Genomic DNA, 20,966 nt, shown 5'->3' with positions numbered 1-20,966 from the left:
GTGGTTCAATAAAAAGCAAAAGGACTCTAAATTTTGCAAAGTGGACAGTAAAATACTGAAGCTGTTCTGAGTAGGTTTAACTTTAACGTCTGCTGTTTGAATAGGTACCAGACATGGCGGGCTACCCTCACATCCGTTACATTTCATCGGGATTGGATGGAACATCATTCAGAGGCCCTTTCAGGGGCAATTTTGAGGTTTGTAATAGAATGAAACTAGATACATATCAAAATATGTCATGAGGGAATATGGGGAGGGTGTATGGTAGACCTAGTTCTATATACAGCAGTAAAAGAATCGTAAAGAAAATAACCTTTATTTATAGAATGACCTTGCTATCATGAAGTGGGATAAAAGCATATTGAAAAGTCAGTCAAGAAAAGGTGCCCTGGACAATGTAGGCTTACTTGGTTATTAACTGACAATGCATCTTGCTCTGCCCACCGTCCCAGAACACAGGATGTAGTATTCACACAGCGTGTTGGTAAAAGGTAGTGGTGTCTCTGAATAGCTATCCTAGGATCCTTCTATGGACACGTGGCAACTTTAACAGTGCTGTCCTGAAGGGGGCTTAAAAACTGAAACTGAAGGGGGATTTAAAAAAAAAAAAAAAAAGATAAGAGAAGGTATCAGATGCAGAGAGTTAATGACCCTAGTACACTGAAAACATCTTCAGTGACCTCTCATGGTACTAATAAACTCATTGCTGGAGAAAAATAAATTGGTCATATTTAAACGTAAGCAACTGTTTTTCTCTTCTAAGCCTTCGTGACTGTTAAAAAGTAATTACTGATGTAGTGCATTTTAATTGCATTTTCCTCATTAGAAAAGCAAGTACATATGAACATACAGATAACCATTCCTAGCTGACAAACAATTTCTATTTTTTTTTTGGTAGTAAAATAATTTTCCTATACTTAAAATACCAGGCAGTGTTGTGTGGGTTTCTCTACAGAAATCCATCGCTATTCCCATACAACATACTCTCTTACTTTGCCTATACTTGAATAAGTTGGTAATTGTGAGTTTGCCATTCTGCAAATGGGTTGTAATAAAGTGAATATTTACTCAAAGTGGTTGAAATAACAGTTCTTACACTGTTTATTCTTTGATAATTTTTTAGGAGCTGATTCACTTAGAAGAACGATTAGGTAACGTTAATCGTGGAGCAACACAGGGAACTATAGAAAGATGTACATACCCACATAAATACAAAAAGGTGAGGATTTCTGAAATTGTGACCTGTCTGTATTATTTCTTTGAAAAATCTAGTAACATTTATGTTTAGCTTAAATCTGCAGAAATGTCAGCTTCAAAGAGCGTGTGTTTTCTGTATCTTGCAATTTCAAGATACAATTTCAATGCCACTTGTTTTGCAAATAAAAATTGGTCTATATATAGACCTGTAGCTACTATAATGTGATAAAAGTGGTTTGTTATGATTTAGTAACTTGTCAAGCAGTTATTAATAGCCCTATAAGGAAAGAAGTAACTATTGCTAGCTAAACTGTCAACAGATTTCAATGATAATTCATCAAAAAAAGTAAGACTTCAGTTTTGTAGTAAATTTTTTGTGATGTACCTGCTTTGCATGTGTCATTTTAACCATTACTCTAATCCTGTTAGGAAGACTGGGACACTAGGAAGTTTTGCATCTAGTGTACAGAAAACTTGTCTCACACTGAGATAATTGTATTATAATATAGAATCCCATCCATATGTACATAGTGTGTTTTCAGACTTGATAAATAATAAGACACTAGGTTTGAAAGGACTTTAATTTTTATTTTATTTTTAATTAACTTTTTTTGCCTCTTCATGAATAAAATTAAGATATTTATACATAGACAACAAGTAAGAAGACTGGTTGCAACAATAGGAATTAATGTTTACAGTCTAGCACTCTTTTGTAATTAACAGTAGTTAAATCTGACATGCCCTGTGATTTTGCTCCAGGTCCTAGTTCTTGATTAATTTTGGTTCAAATACATTTGGATAAATATTATGAAATGTTTTCAAAGAAGTGTATGTTGAATATGTGTTAAAAACAGATTTTATTCAGTTTGTCAATAATGTCATCTCTACTAATAAGGTAACAACTGATTGGTTCTCACAGAGGAAACTGCACTGCAAACAAGATGGGGATGAAGGGACAGAAGAAGACACAGAGGAAAAGTGTACCATCTGCTTGTCTATATTGGAGGAAGGTGAAGATGTCAGGTAAATAGTACCTCTGAAAATCAGAACATAATATCCTGGCTTTGAGACTATACTTGAATACAGTACACTACTCTGCAACAGAGGTTGCAGAGGTTGAGAGTTACAGTTAAAGACTTTTGAACTAATTGAACTAATAAAAAAACTTGCAATTGAAAACATACATTGTTGAGTCTGTATTGTCTTCAGGTAGAGTGTAGGTTATTGTCTACGGTCTTCTGTAAGTTGACTGCCTGTGTTATAACATGAGTCCAAACTGATATTTTGAATTAATCAAGACTGTCAATTTTAGGGTTTCTGCTTAATCTAGAACAGATTTAAATCAGTGTAATACAGCAGAAACTAGCTGACACTTGATTTCATTGCCTATATCCTTTTTTTTTTTCTTGGAACTATACATAACACAGGCTCAACTGGAAAGGCTAGTAAAACTTTGAAAATAAAAAAATGCACGTGGAAAAAGAATAGACACTTCAATAGCAAAACCCACATTGCTTTTTACCAATGGGTATATTGATACAGAAATACTTTGTTAACATTAATGTTTTCCTGTTCTGATAACAGGCGCCTTCCATGTATGCACCTTTTCCACCAAGTATGTGTAGATCAGTGGTTGATTACTAACAAGAAGTGCCCCATTTGCAGAGTGGACATTGAGGCTCAGCTGCCTAGTGAAAGTTGACACCGCTTTCCAGAACTCTTGTCCTTCTCACTCCCTCTCGTCTTTCCTGGTACTGCAGTCAACCAAAGATGGCACGACTTACCTGTGCAGATTTGGAAGCATTGAACCTAGAGTGCTGGCTCTGCTATATGGTACAACTAATGCTAGACCTACAGTTTATGTAGAAGACAGTTGAGTTTCAGAGTATTTATAAACCTTTGGTTTTTTAGGTTTTACATTATTTCTTTTTATTCATTACTGTATTTTGCATGGTTCCTTGTATTGCATTTGTTTGCACATATTATGGGCTTTGTGACCCCAAACTTGCAGGCAAGATTAGCTGCTTTAGTAAGTAAAACTGTATGGTCTTGTTTTTTTGGTTTGTTTTACATAGTATTGAGCTTTGAAAGTATGATTTAATTCATTACTAACCTCAGATTCCTTAATTTAATCAATCATATTTTTTAGTTTAAATGTATAAAGATCATCTAGAAAAGGATAATATTATGTATCGAGACATTCCTTAACTAGGAAAAAAGTGGCTGCTGTATATTTACAATATCAGTTCTGAGTCAGAGAACATCCTTAATACTGGGAACAGAATGCAAACTATATTCAGTTTGATACATATAGCATCTTCATCAGCAGAGGTTTTGTCTGATCAGATTTTTGTGTTTGTTTTTAAAATTTCAGCACAATGCAGATATAATTGAATGTCAATATTAAAACATTTAGACTGCTGTTCAGATTGTATTTATCATTTTCTTCCTATGCCTAGAAATTTGAATCCCTAACTTAAATATTTGCTGCTGTGAAACAGCTCTAGTTGAACACTAAATGTTGATTTTTAGTTAGCTGGATTGTAGATACTTGCAGAAAGAATTGAAAGAATTACTAGGGAAATACAAAAAATACCTATCTGGTCATCTTTTAACTTAAGTTGAAGTATCTGCACATATTGAGGAGGGTTGTTTTGTTTGTGCTTCGTTTGTTTCTGTCTTTTTAATATGAAACCATTCAATAAGGACTTAGAGCTGCAGGGGTTTTGTGTTTCAAGTTTTTGGTGGGTTTGGGTTTTCTTTTTTTTTTCTTTTGTGGCAGATATACAAACATTCATAGAACTTCTAAAGATCCAGGCTTGTCTTGGGATTTTTATTAAACTTAATAGTTAGCTAAATCCACTTGTCTCTTGTTTTATTTTTCACTAGTAAGTTGAAAGCCTGTAAATTTCTGTAGAAAATGAGACAAATTCTGTGGTTACCTAGTTTTTGCCTTGATTATAGATCCCCTCTTTATAAATTACCAACAGTCCATCACTGATTGAAATATTTTCTATAGTTAAGATTTGCTGCATAATATAGTATATAGAATTAAGTTATAATGTACTAACATTTTGCCTTTGGAGGAGGTTTTAATCCACATCAGAATTCAAGTTGCTCATCAACATTCATTCACATAAAATAGATTCTAGTTTATTTAAATGTGCTCAACATTACAAAATGCAAATGTGCAAAAACATTGAGACAGTGTTGCTGTCACTTTGGAAAAGATGTTCCTTGGGGATCATATATATGATCATGTCAATAAGCTTGCATTAAGCCACCTGCTTTGTAAGTGGATTGAACAATAAATACCTTCAGTTTCTCTTGTCTTTGTCTTTCGTAATTAAATTGAGTGTAAAATGGTTTACAGTAAACCTACAAGATGAACTGTTATGTTCACACTGAAAAAGTGATCCATTTCTAAATATTACCTTATCTAATCTGATGCTTGGTTTTGTCTGGTTAAAGCTGCTTCTCTTTTTTTCTTTAATTTTTTTAAAAAATCTGTTAGGAGTAGCATTTCCCAGTACAGTGCCTATTGCTGGCAACAAATGTAACACCTCTACCACTGAAGCTTTAAGTGAAGAGAAATTTTAGTCCATCTTGTGTGATAAATGGACATTTTCAAGCTTAAATGCATTACTGAAAGTGAACTTAAAACCACTTTGTGCTTCTATGATGGGGGATGTAGGAGAGAGGTAACACATGATTTGAGTGCTTCAAAACCTGACACAGTTTTATGCTAAAGTTTCTTGAGGACATGGAAGTTGAAGCTGTGTTGGTAAAAATATTCTGTTTTTCAGTGACTGTTGAAAAGGAGGGAAGTAAATTGACCACTGATGCTTGGAATCTGATGATACTTTAAAAAGTTTCCAAGAAGGTACTTGAGAGACAGTACGGGAAAAACCCAGCAAGTAGTAATTGGGCCCCTGGGTATGTCATAGAATGAGTTTTGACTTCCTTACAAAGCAAAGAAGCACAGGTTTGGGAATTGTTATCTTTAGGACATCTTTTATGCGCCTAATTTGGGTGCCTGGTACTAGAAGTATTTTAGTGGTCCATTAATTGACTTGTTTTTTAACTGCTACTGATACTGTTTTGCTTTTAAATGTATGCCTAATATTGTAATGTGGTGTTGAACATGTAGGTATTTGCCAGGAATCACAGTGCTCCAACCTATTGCAGGGCTAATAAAGCTGTAGCCTACTTTTGTTCCAGAAAGTTGTGACTTAATAATTTAAGGGAAGGATAAAGAATAGGCTTTTGATTTTTTATTTTTTTTTTTAAATTTCCACCACTTACTGTGCTTTATATGCTTAGATGCATTGCCTTAAGTTTTCTGCAGCATCTTTGACTTTGAAGATAAGATTCTCAACAACATCACATTACTTTTCATATAAAATTCCATTGTCAAAGAAAATCCTTTTGTATGCAATAAAATAAAATGTTAGAGTGGTATAATTCAAAATGTTTCTTACGCAAGTTGTTTTTTGTTAGGTTTTTGGGGTTTTGTTGTTTGTTTTTTCCCCTTTTGCTTCATTTTGCCATTGTGAGTCTTGGTCTATAACAATTCTTTTCCATATGTGTATTCCTATAGGTAGTGCCTAAGAAAAAAAAGATTCCCTCGCTGAAGGATCACAGTGAAATATGTTGATAAACAGAACATCTGGAACTTGGCAATTCAGAAGAACTGTCATTATGAAGTGTATAAAAATATTGTGCATATGTGAATAAACACAACTGTCAATTTTAGGAGATTGCACAACAGTTGTGATGAGATTTTTCTGTCGTTTAGGCAACTACTCTAATTTCCTGAATCTCGGGACAAGTTGTTAAGCTATTACTAGTTTGTTACCAGCTGCCTGCCATGCCGACCTCAAGTCCTAAGTGAAATCTAAAAGTTGTGACATGATCTCTTCGGTGCAGTTTCCCTCGGTGAAGCGTCGAGTTGCTCTTTTGACTGAGGTAAGCCCACTCCACAGATAAACTGGATGGTTTTGTAAGCCAAATCAGCGTTGCAGAGGTTTGGTTCATCGAGTACAGCAGCTGCGGGGGGCGGCTCTGCTTCCATCAGTAAACTCGATGGGCAGCGTGGGTGCCAGCTGCGTCTGAGCTCTGCTTCCCCGCACCGCACCGTTTTTGTTACATCCGTCCCTTGCTGGTGCACGGCCTTTAACTACCCCAACCCCCGCTGTCAGGTGTTTTTCGCGATAAAGCGCACAGCTGTGTGCAGTTTTCAAGGTAAAAACTCTCATCTGGTGACCTTGGCTCCCTCTCAACCGGAGCTGAGGTGCTTAAGCCGCGCGCCGCCTCCGCCCTCGAGCGCCGGAGCTGACCCGCCCCCGGCCCGGCCCATCGCCAGAAGTTGTTCCGGCCGTTTCCTCCTGCTTGGGAGGGGCCTGACGAGGTGGGCCAATCGAGCGCCTGCATCCTACAAAGCTGTCCAATAAGAGAGCGGAAAGGGTTTTAAGAGGAGCCGGCGGCGCGAGGGTAGTTGCTTTCGCTCGAGGCGCGCAAGGGTTTCTGTGCAGGGTTACGAGCGGCTGCGGCCTTCCCTTAGCTCTGGACCCATGGCGCTGACGGCTCGCCGCGCAGCTGTGAGTATTGCTTGCGTCTGTGGTTACGAGGGGAGGCAGTCGTCAGAGAGGGAACGGCAAGGCGAGAGAGGGCCCGGGAAGGAGAGAGCTGGTGGGCGAGCGAGAGGGGGCCCGGGAAGGGAAGAGCGGGCGGGCGAGCGAGAGGGGGCCCGGGAAGGGAAGAGCGGGCGGGCGAGCGAGAGGGGGCCCGGGAAGGGAAGAGCGGGCGGGCGAGCGAGAGGGGGCCCGGGAAGGGAAGAGCGGGCGGGCGAGAGAGGTGATGAGACGTCCATGTGCTGTTCTGCTCTTTCCCCTCAGGTAGCTAGAGACTGTGGCCGGGGTGGGGTTGAGGGGGTGGGTGAGATCAGTGGGGGCACCTCTCGGGGCTCTCTCTCTCTCTCTCCGGGAGACACACACCCACCCCCGACCCATGCTTTAGCGGGGACGAGCAACGGCTAGGGTGGAGCGGGGCCTGTCTGGCTGCATTATGGGAGGAGACTGAACGCGGGTTGGTCTTTGAGGAGGTGCGCGCAGTCCTCAGCTTGTGTCTGGCCTTGGCCGCCTGCTCCTCCCCCTCAAAGCGAGGAGAAAGAGGGCGTTCGGGAGAAAGAGTATAAAAATCACTTTCCTACGGGTTGAGAGAACCGTCACGAGAAACTCTTGAAACATGATTTCTTTTGCTGTGCCAAACAAAGGGTTGGTTTGGGTGGTTTTGTGTTTTTTTTCTTTTGCATGGATCATTTTTAATTTATGTGATATGTACGTGACAAACTGCTCATCTTTATGTGAATACTGTTATAGTTACAAAGCATATAAATAGCGAAGTAGTAGCTAATGACATTAAAAAGCTGCCAGTGACGAAGATTGAGACAAGGGTGTGTTGCTCTAATCTCGCAGTGTACTTCAGAGAGTACAGTACTTTCTGAAACCTATACAGAGGTTGTATAGGGTGGATTAGTAGGAAATAAATGCTGGTTGAGTAATAGCACACACAGGCGCACACTGGTACAACCAGGGTAAGTGTGTAACAGTTAGACGTCTCAGAATGAAATGAAGCAGGTCTCTTGAGTCTTAAAGCCTGCAATTTTATTGTTTTAGGTCACTAGAGGGATGGAGAATGCTGTGCCTGAACTCAGAAGTAAAGCCAGAACTCACCTTGCTGGCAAAAGGGCTGCTTTGGAAGAAATAGGAAATAAAGTTGCAACAAGAGGAACACGTTTAGCTAAGGTAAAGGAATGTTTGAAAACTCATAAGGACGAGATAGCTTACGAGCTTTGTACTAATAGTAATTGTTTTCTCTTCAGAAACCAGAATGCTCCAAAGCGTCTACAAAGCCTGTGAAAGGACCTAGTAAGATAACAAATGTAACCGTACCACCTAAACCTCCAGCTGCTGTGAATTGTGCATTGAAAGAAACCTTCCTAAAGGTAGGAAACAGCACTGTTTTGATCCTTAATGTGATTTGCTCTATCTTTAGAGTAGTTTATCTGTAGATGTAACCCATTTCCCTGCTGAAATGGCAAAGCTTCTGCACTGATGTTTTTGGTTTAATGTTGTACTTGAAAACTAACACTAAAGAGGAGGCTAAGGGGAGACCTTATTGCTGTCTACAACTATGTGAAGGGAGGTTGCAGCCAGATGGGGGTTGGTCTCTTCTCCCAGGAAACCAGTGACAGAATGAGAGGACGCAGTCTCAAGCTGCGCCAGGGGAGGTTTAGGCTGGATGTTAGGAAGAAATTCTTTACAGAAAGAGTGATTTGCCATTGGAATGGGGTGCCCAGGGAGGTGGTGGAGTCACCATCCTTTGAAGTCTTTAAAATAAGACTGGATGAGGCACTTAGTGCCATGGTTTAGTTGATTAGATGTTGCTGGGTGATAGGTTGGACTTGATGATCTCAAAGATCTTTTCCAACCTGGTTGATTCTGTGAAAGTGGCAGAACTGTTGATGTACTCAAATGAAGTTTGTGTTTTAGCTGGCAATTACTAGAAGAGCTTCTGAATCTGTATAGCATCTTGTTGAAAGTTTGTGGAACTAGACTGCAAGCTCAGTTTCCACTTTTCTCTTAAGAAATTGCATTAGTATCTAGATTGCATTGCAGATGTGTAAGCGCTACAATCTGTTTCTTAGGTTCTGTCCCCTGTCCCTCTGGATGTATCTATGAAAGAGGAGGATTTGTGTCAAGCCTTCTCTGATGTTTTGCTCAACAATGTAGAAGACATCGATGCTGAGGACTGGCAGAACCCCCAGCTGTGTAGCGACTATGTAAAAGATATCTATTTGTATCTGAGAGAACTTGAGGTATGACATCCTGAGTCTGTGCTTCTGCAGGATAGTATTGATGTTGTTGCTTACACAGCTCTTTCTCCAACAGCTGAAGCAGTCAGTCCGCCCGCATTACCTTGATGGGACAACGATCAATGGACGTATGCGAGCTATTTTAATTGACTGGCTTGTTCAGGTCCACTCAAGATTCCAGCTTTTGCAGGAAACACTGTATATGTGTGTTGCACTTCTGGATCGCTTTTTACAAGTAAGATATTTTTCAGCTCATGTTTTCATTAAGAGACTTGTTCAATGACTGTTTTTAAAGGAGTAGAGAATTTAGCCTTTCTTAAATTGGAAGAACCTACAAAATCTGATTGTTGTGTAAGATCTGTAGATCTCTGTGTAATGTGGCATCTTAACTCTGAAGCTGTGGTCCTCTTTGAGCCTATTGTTTTAGGGACACTTCTGACTCAAAGTGGAAAATCTTATGTTATAAAATTGAGTGCTGTCATACTAGTGTATAAAGCTGGTAAAGTAGAATCGGGTTATCTGGAGTGACGTTTCTGTGCCTGCTTTTTAAATTCCTATATTGCAGAACCATCCAGTATCTCGTAAGAGACTTCAGCTGGTGGGCGTAACAGCACTGCTCATAGCTTCAAAGTATGAAGAGATATTCTGTCCTGATGTTACTGATGTTGTTTACATTACTGACAATGCATACACCTGTGATGAAGTTAGAGAAATGGAAATAGTGATTCTTAGAGGATTGAACTTTAATTTGGGACGACCTCTTCCAATTCACTTCTTAAGGAGAGCATCAAAAGCTGGGGAGGTGGGTACTTGTTCTCATTAGCTAGGGCTTTCCTGTATGTGTAAAATCTACCACGATTGCTTCTGGCTCTTTGTCATAGGATCTTAATTGCTTTCTCTTTACATGCTGGGTCAAGACATACTCAGCTATGCAGCTCCACCCTGTGGAGTAGCATGAAAATACAGCCCTGTGGCAGCCAGTAGTGGTTCACATTTTTATTTACTGGGTTCAGCCTCAGTGGTAGTAATTTTACTGTTAAGCTAAGCATACTATGGGAGAAGCCTTGCTTTTACAGTAACCATTTGCCTGCTGATCAGGGCATTTCCTAGTAAAAGGGGAACACTGTTGCAGTTCTTAAGTTTTGGATAGAAATGTGCTATTTAAGAATCAAAAGCTTTGTCTTTGACTCAGTACTTTCTTCCTACCTCAGTGATTGCACTTGAGTAAATTGTGCTCACTTGAAGTGGGCATCAGTTACCTTAACAAACCACTGGCTAACTCTTGAAGTTAGCTGACTGCTTAATAAAAATCTCAAGTAATTCTAGACTTACTTTGCTTCTTTCTTCTTCAGTGTATTACAAAGGAAGTGCTCTTATCACTTGTTTGGCACAGTAGTGCCTGACACTGTAATTTCATTAAGAATTCTGCACTTGGCTTTGTGTCCAAATTCCAAATGGCTGCTAGACTAGACTGGACTCTGGTTTCAGTTTGGAGATGAGTGCTTGTTAGACCTTAATAAAGATTTTGGTTGACTATTTTTGTCAGTTCGGGATTGTTTATTGTACTACTTATTATGATAAGGTGAAGTGAAACTTCATGGATTAACATGCTTTTAATCTGGTAGGCTGATGCTAAGCAACACACACTAGCAAAATACCTAATGGAGCTGACGCTGGTAGACTATGACATGGTTCACATTCATCCTTCAGAGACTGCCGCTGCTGCGTTATGCTTGTCCCAGAAAATCCTGGGACATAACAAATGGGTAAGTATTTAAATCAAACTTCTTGTTAGGAGGTTTTTCCCTATTGAATTTTGAACCATTAGAACAACTGTAGCTATTTAGGCTAGTAATAATGCTGGTGATCAAATGGCAGTTGGACAGCTTGATGCACAGTTGAGGGTAAAAAAAGGAAAACAAACTACTAAAAACTAATTTTTTTTTCTGTGTGAACACTGATATTTTTTTCCTTATGTTACAAAAGGCCACACTATAAATAAAGGTAGATTTTAGTAATTATCGCAGTATACCTAGCACAATGAAATCATGGCCTGGGAGTAGTGCTTGTAATTTACCTAGTGGTCACTCCAGTGAAGGTTGCTTGTTTCATGCTTTCTGCAGTCTGGCATTGATGTATCCAGACTTCTGCTCAACACCAGAAGTTATTCTGGATCTGTCACCTAAACTGCAGTTCTGCAGTACTGCAGTTCCTAGCACTCAAGCCTAGAGCATGAAGCTTAGGGCGTTTGCTGCCTGAAGTGATTCTGCCTTGAGCAGCAATCCCCACTTCTTAAATCTCAAATTTCTTACTGTTGTGCTGCAGGGTACAAAGCACGTGTACTACACTGGATATACAGAAGACGATCTTGTGATGACTATGAAACATATGGCCAAGAATGTGGTCAGCGTAAATGAGAATCTAACAAAACACATTGTAAGTATAACTAATTAAATCTTTTTAGAAGTACCTTTGCTCATACTGTGGCTCCTTAGCTTAATGGTCTGTCTTTATGGTAAAGCATATGCTACTGAGACTAGTCTGTGAGAGGATGCTGCTTTAGTACCAACTTCAAAAGCCTGCAGATAAACTATGCTTTTGCTAGTTTGCAAGCTGTTTTATTTCCAGTCTTGTTTGTGTTTGCCAAGCATTCACAGCCTTATTGACCCCAAATTACCTGTCTGAACATAAATACTGTAGTAAGTCTTTTTATAACTCCGTTCCTCTACTTCTAGGCTATAAAGAACAAATATACAAGCAGCAAACTACTGATGATCAGCACAATCCCTGAACTGAGCAGTAAGATAATCAAGGATTTGGCTTCATCACTCTAACCCTAACACCAAGCAGCCAAGTCTTCATGGTGCCTGCACTTTGTCCTTACTTTTACCTATTGAGGCAAAACTACTGCGGTTTGTAGCATTCCAACCTTACCACCACCCTTTCAAATCTGCTCAGAAGGTGACATTTTGTTTGTAATACAACGTATCTAGAAATAAAGCTTTTCTCTTTCATTTTAAAAAAAGAAATGACTGCTGTATATGCATGTTTGGAACCTGATATCCAAGCAGGACATTTGACTAAATAGGTGATTGATAGAATTTGACAGTTTATGTGGATGATTATTCTCAGTGGTTGTTTCCAATTAGAATCTCCAGGCTTAATAATAGCTTTTATTTACTAACTTGTTGCTTTTAGTCTTAACGTAAGAAAGAGTGAGCAAGCAAATAATTTTTATTTGTTGTACTTTAAACGGTGCTAAGTATGTACCTTATTTCAGTACCTTGTCCCAGAGAAGTGTAGAGGAATTCCATTTTTTGCAGTTGCCTTTGAGTTTGGAGAAAGAGAAGGCTAGTATCTGTAGCAGCCAGTTACTTAGTCCTACATAACTAATGTAAAGCTACAGTCCCTTAGCTGCTCTCCTTACCTCTCTTCTCCCAGTGTCTCTTCATGAGTATGCTGGCTCTGGGGTGGAAGTTCAGAACTCAATACTACAAAACTAGCCTGGACTTCAATGCCAGCCCCACCCCCCAACACCTCCCATGTTCAGGCTGGAGCCTTTACTCTCCCACATGACAAATAAGCACAGCATTTACTGCAACTGATCTTTTGGAAAACCTGTTTGATCCCTTGTCTGTTATACCATTTTTTTGCCCCTCTGGACTGAGACTAGTTTCCAAAACCTGCTAGTCATCTCTTAATGGAGGTTTCACTGTGCCTAAATTTGACTGACTGACTTAGGAGTACAAGGGAGGGGATTAGACTTCTAGTTTTAAGATAAAGCTTATGCAGCTTCTTAACATATGCAGGGTTTTTTTAAACTGCTCTTAAGGGAAAAATGTAATGCACAGCACTTCAGCAGTGAGAATGGTTTGGTCTGGAGCAAAGGAAGGGGATTGTTTTTTTTTTTTTTCCTTTAGAAATCAGTGCAGTAAAATCCAACACAGTGTTACTATGCATAACTGAAAACAAACTCCACAGAAAGCACACCTGTTCAGCTAACTGCTTCTTATGTTTTATTTTATGGAGGTTAAGAAGGCAAAGCAGGAATGCTGGTAACTGTATGGCAAGCAACAGCCACTCTGGTGTGGGAGGCAATCAGACTTAAGCAATAACATGTTATGCTTTTGCCATTTCAAAGGAGTAGTGCATATCTGTAAGTACCTGGATAAAAATTCTAGTAGAACTACTTGATGAATAAGAACAGTGGAATACTACATTAAACATTCTTACATGTTTCTACCATATTCAGATTTTATATACAGTATATGATCTGTTTCTGTAAATGTACAGCTCTGCATAAAGTTGCTTCTTAGAACAGGTAGAGCATTAAACATAAATCCAACATGGGCCAGCCATATTAAAATATAAATCTTCAAAGGCAACATCATTTAGCATACAGTACTATGTGGGTTTCTGTTTTAGTTTCTTACAGTTCCTGGTGAAGTCCCTAAACACATCAGCAAACACAAACCAGTTCTATCACAACTCTGTACAGAATTACTTTAAATATACCATCACATCCATTTTTGGATAGTACTATCTCAAATGAGCCTCTATTTTTGACATGTAGCAGCATATTTAACATGTCCCCCAGAATGATCTGCACTGGAGGAAATGTGCATTTAATGTTATCTTCAGTAGAAAATTACAAAGGTTACTGATACTCAGCTGAAGGCACTTAGTAAATACAGCCCTTTCAAAGGCCCTGGTCCCAGACTGCAGAGCACCTTGAGGATAGTATGTTTGAGCATTCTTCACTTCCTAGGTCTTAAACCCCAAGTTTTAAATAGAATAAATAATTGATCATTATGTCCATTACTATATGCTTCTGAGACAAAAGAACAAGGTCTGTGCTCTGGGTCATTTTCTTCCTACTCGTATACAACTTTACTGGTGATTCTACTGCTGAGAACAGCAGATCTCAGAAGACACCTGGAGGCAAGAGGAATCATCTTGAATTACTGGTAACATCATGCCAATTTTTGTCTCACAGTCTTTTATATCTTGGTGACATAATTGTTGGGAAAAAGACCTTGTTTTCCTCGTAGTCTTCCTGTCCACCAGCCAGAAGGATCTAAGACAAAGAAAGCAAAATAAAAGATTCTGCAAACTTATTTTTAGGTATACTTTTGAGGCCCTTGTAATGCTGTTCCACACAGTGAGAGACTTATGAAGGACGGAGAAGACAACCTGACCTTGCTCATCTTCATGCCTTAAGTAGTTCCAACTCTTAACCTCCTAAGTACTTTTTTTGGTTCTTGTGCTATAGCCAAAACCTGCAATGGAATTACTCTTAATAGAAATGTACAGATCTGCAGTACCAAGCAGTGCATACATACAGCGTATATCTGACAGACTGCTATCAAACATTTGCAAGCCTAACGAGAAAACAACTGAGAGGTGGCACAAGAAGTCATTTCTTAACTACTTATAGCAGTGTACCTTCAAGATTAGTGCTTACACAACAGAAACTTTCATCTCTACGTACCTTCTTTAATTATATCAATCACATCGTTGGCATTAAAGCTGAGTTCATCTGTATCCTGAGCATCATATGCATACAGTGCCCTGCACTGTGGTACCTGGGGTTTAGGTTTGGGTTGTGGTTTAGGTCTTCCTCCAGCTGGTGGGGGTCTGCTTGTTGTCTGCCTCCGAACACTAATGGGGGAAAAAAAAGAGGTAACATGCTTCAAAGCTTCTGACTTGAACCTAATCTTTTTTGTCAACCCCTCTGTCTTAAATTGATTCTAAAGAATATTGCAGGACAAGGGAAAAATAATTCTCTTAAATGTCACACCAGGACTTCCCTGCAAAAGGGACAAAGTAGATATTTCTTTCCTACTGATGAATCGGTACTTCCAAAATGGCAGTTCAAATGCATACAAGACATTTTCTTGTTCAGGCTGGAACATAAACAAATGTGCCCATGGAGTTCATGCGTATCTTGGCATCTACACAGTTTCCATCTAGTTTTCCCCATGCCCCAATTTCACCAGGGATTTAGTTTTCAGTATGAAAAACAAAGTGCAAGCTCACAGGCTTGCTACTTTACCATTCTTGTGACTAAGCTGTAAGAGAGCCTGCATCTCCTTTAGGTTGCCTCAGATTCCAGGGCTGTCTATGGATATGTTCTGTTATAGTCAACTGAAGCAGCAGGGGAGATGGTGCACAAACTCACAGCTGTGACCACTCCAAAGATTAGGAAGGGAAAAGAGGGAAGAAATGCATTTTGCCAGCTCATCAGCTAATAAAGGCTGGAAGAGAGAAGAGGTATTAGATACACTATGTCAGTTTAAAATAAATACTAAGTGTATTGAATGGCTAAAAATGTTGCAGTGATGTGGATGGAGAAGACTGGTCACCATGTAATGTGATGCCATGACCATGTCACACCACTCTTGCAGTAAATTTCTGTAGTTGCTTACCTGAAGTCCTAGACTTAACTTTTTGTCAGTATGTCTGTGCCTAGTCCTCAGTTTGTGTAGTGAACTGCACCAGAAAGTTAACTTAGAAGTACGGGTTAACAGCATTTTGGTTGTAAATTTATTTTACTGGGACAGAGGGTTTTCTCCTGTTCAGCATCTATTGGCTTTAGTTTGGGGGAGATTTATGTTGTGAAGTGAAACCTAGACATAGGTACAAAAATAAAAGAATTCAGAGCAAGTCTTAGGAAAGTAGCTCAGCTTTTCTGTAACCGTAGTAGAACAAGAATATCTTAAATGTGACAGGTTTTTTTTTTTTTTTTTAAACCTCAGGCCCCAGTACTGGATTGTTAGTGACAGCTAGAAATCAAACCTGTGACAATACCAGTGCATCCTTCCCTGTGCTAAAAATAAATCTGTAATGGCTTTAGTTTTGAAATATCTACATTCACAACTCTTCAAAGCTCACTCAGTATACAGGGGACTCTAGAGAATTCCCTTTCAAAAAAAAAAAACAAACCAAAACAGACCTACAGCAATACTCTGAAACCTACAGCTGAATATAGTAATAGTTTCCTTTTAGTATGTTAAGAAAGGAGTTCATGAGGCTCAGGAAGACAGCACACACTTGTAGGAGTCCTTCCTTTGGTATGTTACTGCTGTACAAGTAACTGCTCTAGGGTATTTGTTTCTTCTTAATGAATATATTGGAGAAGTGTGAGGATAGTAATGCTGGGAATGGTACTGGACAGGCAAAGCCTCTCAGGTGCCAGGCATACTTTCTTCCTTCATGCCTCTGTGCCTGGCAGTGCTCTGGGCTATCTTTGGGAATTACCTGTTTGAAAACTGATCTGTTGACTTGGCTAAGTTACTGTTTTGTGTTTTTTCCCTAGCACTGTTACAATTATCAGTGACAACTGGGGCAGATGGTGAAAATGTCAACCTAATACAGTGTTTTATTGGTGGTTTTGGGTTTTTTCTTTCCTTAGACTTAACACTGATCATGATTGCCATTTTAAATGGTAACAAAGTAATGGAAGCTTTAATATGTGCTAATTATCCTTGTGAAGACAAACAGATGGGATTGTTGGTGTGTACCCATATTTTAAATACGTGAGCACTTCCTCAGGCCAAATTCTTACTATAGCAGTGTCTAGTTTTACTCCAAACTTACATCCCTTTCAGGGACTATATGGTGCTCTCTGTTGTGGTAAGTGAAGACTCAGCATCCACAAGGTGTCAGAGTGCTAGTGCAAGGTAGAGCTAAGTGCCATCAGCAGCTATCTGGGGGAGGCTGTCTCACTACAAGGGGAGGTAACAGTCTGCTGGAAGGGAAGGAAAGAGAGAGGCCATGCAGAAGAAGAGAAGCTGAGGAAGACACTGAACTGTAATTTACTAAGCACCTTGAAATACAGAATTCTCTTCAGGAATAGTCCAAATTTCTTCTTGTTTTTTTATCATCGCAATGCTATTTGCACAGAGGTGCAAGAATAATGGCTTGTTCAACATACTCGTATGCTTACACAAATGTTTACTTGAAAAGACGTGGACTATAATTGTCACTGTACTATTGCTATGAAAAGCTATTACACCTTACCAAAATGCATTTTTTATTTGCTAATGTAACTTTCCTTGTTGGTTTAATATGTTTTGGGACAACCAGCTAATTACTAATAGTAACTTCTCTAAGACTTGGTTCCATCAGAATTAAATCACACAAATAGGAAGGCATCAGCAATAAGAAATAGGAACTGCTTATGCAAAACCAGTTTGGTATTTCTGGTAGAACTGCTAAACAGGCAGCACTCAATTACCCACTATATAGTAAAGCTCCACTGATGTTTTGCAAAAGAGTGAAATTAAAGTAGGAACTCATCAGTCATTGAAAAATTTAATTTTGTAAGGCCTTTTAACATTCTGGGACTCTAAGGTCCCATAAATATTTGACAGACAGAAGTCTTGATTTCCACATCAGATTTTTGGCTGCTTCTGGATTTCTTTTCAAGATCTGAAGCAGTTAGTTTCAGAGTTGAGAACCACCTGTTCTGCTTCCCTCTACTAAGTTACTCATTCCTGGATTCTTTTTCTGCTACTTCTGGTGACTGATGCTTTTGACACTTGGTTTTTGACTTTGACTCTTGACTGTTAAATACCCACATACAAAACTATGACTTGCCCACCCCCAAATCTTGTGGGGTTGTCATAGTAACATATTCTGGAAGGGTGCAGCTTACAATTCCATTTGATTCTGAAATAATCTGGAGTGTCACTCTGCCAAAGCTTCCTCCTAAAAAGAAGTCTAGTATGTGAGTTGGGACTCAAAGGTGAAACAAAAGGACTATTGGCCAGCAGTTCTGGGCATGAGAGCTGCCATAAAATACACATCTACCATGTATGACCTGTACACCAGAAGGGAAAGAAAGCCTAGTTAAACTCTGCCAAGTGTCTTAATACCCTTAAATAGAAGGTACAATGCCAATTCAAGTTATGAAACTGTGAGTGGTTCATCTTCATTCCCAAAGGCCCACAATGTGCTTTGAAATCCTATGGAAGATGATACCTTTGAGTACAGCTCAATATCACAATCCAGTCATATGTGTACACAAGTTTATCAGCCATAAACATTTTAAATGTGTGAACCTATTTACAGGATTGGCACTTTTTTCTCTCATGTAATACAAAAATCTTACCCGGCTGCTCCTTGGTCAGGTACTTTCAGGAAATCCAAGCTTTCTGGTTGTTGCGAGATCTTGCCTGATCCTCCCGATAGTTGCCGTGGTAAAGTTGGTCGTGTCATATTTGTATACAGGTTTTTCTGACTGGCCCGCTGATTTCCTGGGACATGGGGAACTGGTACAAACTGTGGGGCACTTATTACTCCATTTTGTTGCTGACCTATAAGTAAATGAAGTATAAACACATCTAGTCCAAAATACAGCTCAAAAAAGATAATCTTTTCCTTGTGTGGATGGCTCGGCTATCAAGGAACTTGAAAACAAAATAATGCTGAAATCTTCAAGTTTAATTTATATGCAGTTTTGGGTCTGCTGGTGATCTACTTTTCATTCACATCCTCGTGAAGTTGTGCCCAAGGCTGTGACACATGCCTTGAGGCTGAGCTCTCAGATTAATTCAACCTTGTTAGTGTCAAAATGTAATCCCCCTACCTCTATTTAAAAAAAAATGTATAAGATGTTATCTAGATAAGGGCTAAAACGCTAGCTAGAATTGCTGGGGGTCTCTAAGTTCAACCTCCATCTAACTCCCTCAACACCAGGTAGACTGTTTAAGTTGCTTTGTCTATTTTAACCAGCAAGACTTTCCACCAGTGGGGGAGGTGTGGTTTGAATTTTATGGGTGGTGATAAAGGTAAATGGCTTTAAATAATCATGCCTCTAACTTGAATTTCAAACAAAGGCACCTGTGCCCAGGCTGTGTGCAGGATCAGGGCCTAAAGAGCTCAACTCTACATGCTTTACATTCTTAAAACTCTCACTGAATAAAATGGGAGCTATGCTTATATTAAAAATCAGTTTACTTAATGCTGTGATTATGCCTGCTGAAAATTAGCAGAATAGTTTTGCAAAGAGAAGACTGGGGAAAACCTTACTGCATTCCACAGCTGGTCTTTGCTTTCTCATATTCTCTTCAGAGCTTTAAGTACTCATAAAATGATACATAAAACTCACTTTGGGACCCAGGCTGGTATGACACATACATTATATTTATGTAAATAAAGGTTTGGTTTGTTCTGAACATACAGCCTGTTCAGCTACTGGCCTGCTAATTTCACAACAGAAGTGAAAATAGCAGAATACATTGAAATGATCAAGGGTGTTACTTCCCACATTGTGAGAGCAGGAGGGAGAGAATTATTAGTGACTTTAAAGGAGAATGTGCCCCAAAAGCCTGGACAGTCTAACTGGAACTCTTTTGTTAACACCTGTCAGCAGTCTTACTTTCCCAGCTACCACTGGCTACTTTACAATAGAGTTTTAATTAAAAAACAAACAAAATACACTGGTAATTTGCCTGAGGTCTATATGAACTGCTTCTACTCACCTTTTAAACATGATACCCTAATGCAGAAAGGATCAACACGGCATTTAATTTCAGAAGTTACACTGGAAGTTTTTAAGACCAGACTGATAGGGCTCTGAGCAACCTGATCTAGTGTGAGGTGTCCCTGCAGGGGGCTTTGGTCCCTTCCAGCCCTGACCATTCCATGATTCTGTGATCCTGCCTGGACAATACTGTGTTGTTTCACTGGTCATAAACATCAAGTTCAGCTCCACAGCTAACATCGAGGAAATGGTGGGCCAATAGAATATTGTTCTCACCTCAGAGTTCACAGGCTAAATTAATTGTTTCTTTCTAGGCCTGAGGTAAAACACCCTGGTGACATCAATCCCATGCAAAAAGCCCAGTGTCTTGTCTGCACACAAGACAGGCTCTTTTAATTAGGAGTCTCTGTTGACACATCTGTTCAGGAGCTGTCATAGGCCATGCTACAGATAAAAGCATCCACTGGTGCCTTGGACTTGTGTGCAAATCTACATCCAAACTACCTTGTCTACTCGAAGTAAGTTTGGGCTTGGTCTGCAGCCACAAGGCTTCTTCAGCCTCTGTTTTTGTCTTTTTCACATAGCTATAAAATTGATGAAAGAGGTTTTGAAAATAATAGAACAGTCTTTCCTTTTTTAAATCATCCTGGATGAATATTTACTTTCTGTGTTTGCAGACAGGTCAACTCCTTTAACTATAGTAATTTCTCACTTTACTATGAGCAGTTCTTGCAGATCATACAGTTTGACTTATATGGCAATAAGGATTGGGAATTGTCTGGTTAATTTGGTGACCAAGACTGGCTGCATACACAACTTACAGCTTTTGCACTGCTTCGCAATAAACACGTGCTGACTGAAGGAGAACCCTTTGTTAAAAAAAACCCCAAACAGCACTCTGGGAGTGTAAGTAAAAGAAAAAACGTTTGGGAAATCTTGGGTCAATGCAATATTGTTCTCCTCTCTGAGTTCACAGACTAAATTAATCCTATCTCTCAAGGGCAGAAGTGAAACACCCTAATGACATCAGTCCCATGCAGAAAAGCCTTGCTGCTTACTGGCACAGCTGATACATCTTAGCATTCAGCATATACAAAAGTTGTTACCTAACAGAGTAGGACAATTAAGGCATAAATTACATTCTATTGTTTACTGGCACTGAAAGCAGTTTCACTGCAAAGCATCTATGCTATTCCCTTGCAGGGAAACTGGAGAAGGTGACAGGGTTAGTTTTAGATTCAGCATCTCATCCTCAGTAGCTGAACATGCCAGCATCCATGACAACCAGGGTATCTCAAGTGGAACACCAGTTTGACTGTCTGCAGTACATTTCATAAATTGCTTACAATGTATGTTTTTCAGACAGGACCCTTATTATTATGACTTCTTTAACAGGTAAAAAAT

The 20,966-nt window shown here is 39.4% G+C and overlaps 3 protein-coding genes across 3 annotated transcripts in view; 2 read left to right on the top strand and 1 right to left on the bottom strand.

Moving 5' to 3' along the window:
• Positions 1–2,914, top strand: part of RNF111 (ring finger protein 111) — a 44,045-nt gene extending 41,131 nt beyond the window's left edge. Inside the window, exons 11-14 of the mRNA XM_054388237.1 lie at positions 105–197; positions 1,124–1,219; positions 2,117–2,220; positions 2,782–2,914. Coding sequence (XP_054244212.1) covers positions 105–197; positions 1,124–1,219; positions 2,117–2,220; positions 2,782–2,899 — 411 coding nt within the window. The 3' untranslated portion in view covers positions 2,900–2,914. The remainder of the gene's footprint in view (positions 1–104; positions 198–1,123; positions 1,220–2,116; positions 2,221–2,781) is intronic.
• Positions 2,915–6,770: 3,856 nt separating this feature from the next.
• On the top strand, positions 6,771–12,062 carry CCNB2 (cyclin B2). The gene is made up of 9 exons (XM_054388238.1): positions 6,771–6,797; positions 7,875–8,003; positions 8,081–8,203; positions 8,906–9,076; positions 9,150–9,308; positions 9,639–9,875; positions 10,699–10,839; positions 11,399–11,509; positions 11,809–12,062. Exons 1-9 carry the CDS (start codon positions 6,771–6,773, stop codon positions 11,905–11,907), a joined length of 1,197 nt encoding a protein of 398 aa, XP_054244213.1. The 3' UTR covers positions 11,908–12,062.
• Positions 12,063–13,834: 1,772 nt separating this feature from the next.
• The window catches only part of MYO1E (myosin IE), a 58,349-nt gene continuing 51,217 nt past the window's right edge, over positions 13,835–20,966 (bottom strand). Inside the window, exons 26-28 of the mRNA XM_054388153.1 lie at positions 18,189–18,393; positions 14,565–14,734; positions 13,835–14,150 (exon numbers count right to left, since the gene is read on the bottom strand). Coding sequence (XP_054244128.1) covers positions 14,074–14,150; positions 14,565–14,734; positions 18,189–18,393 — 452 coding nt within the window. The 3' untranslated portion in view covers positions 13,835–14,073. The remainder of the gene's footprint in view (positions 14,151–14,564; positions 14,735–18,188; positions 18,394–20,966) is intronic.

Source organism: Indicator indicator, chromosome 16, assembly GCF_027791375.1.
Source record: "Indicator indicator isolate 239-I01 chromosome 16, UM_Iind_1.1, whole genome shotgun sequence".
Lineage (NCBI taxonomy): Eukaryota > Metazoa > Chordata > Aves > Piciformes > Indicatoridae > Indicator > Indicator indicator.
Note: the sequence above shows the minus strand (reverse complement) of the source record. Positions and strands in the feature narration are given on the sequence as shown.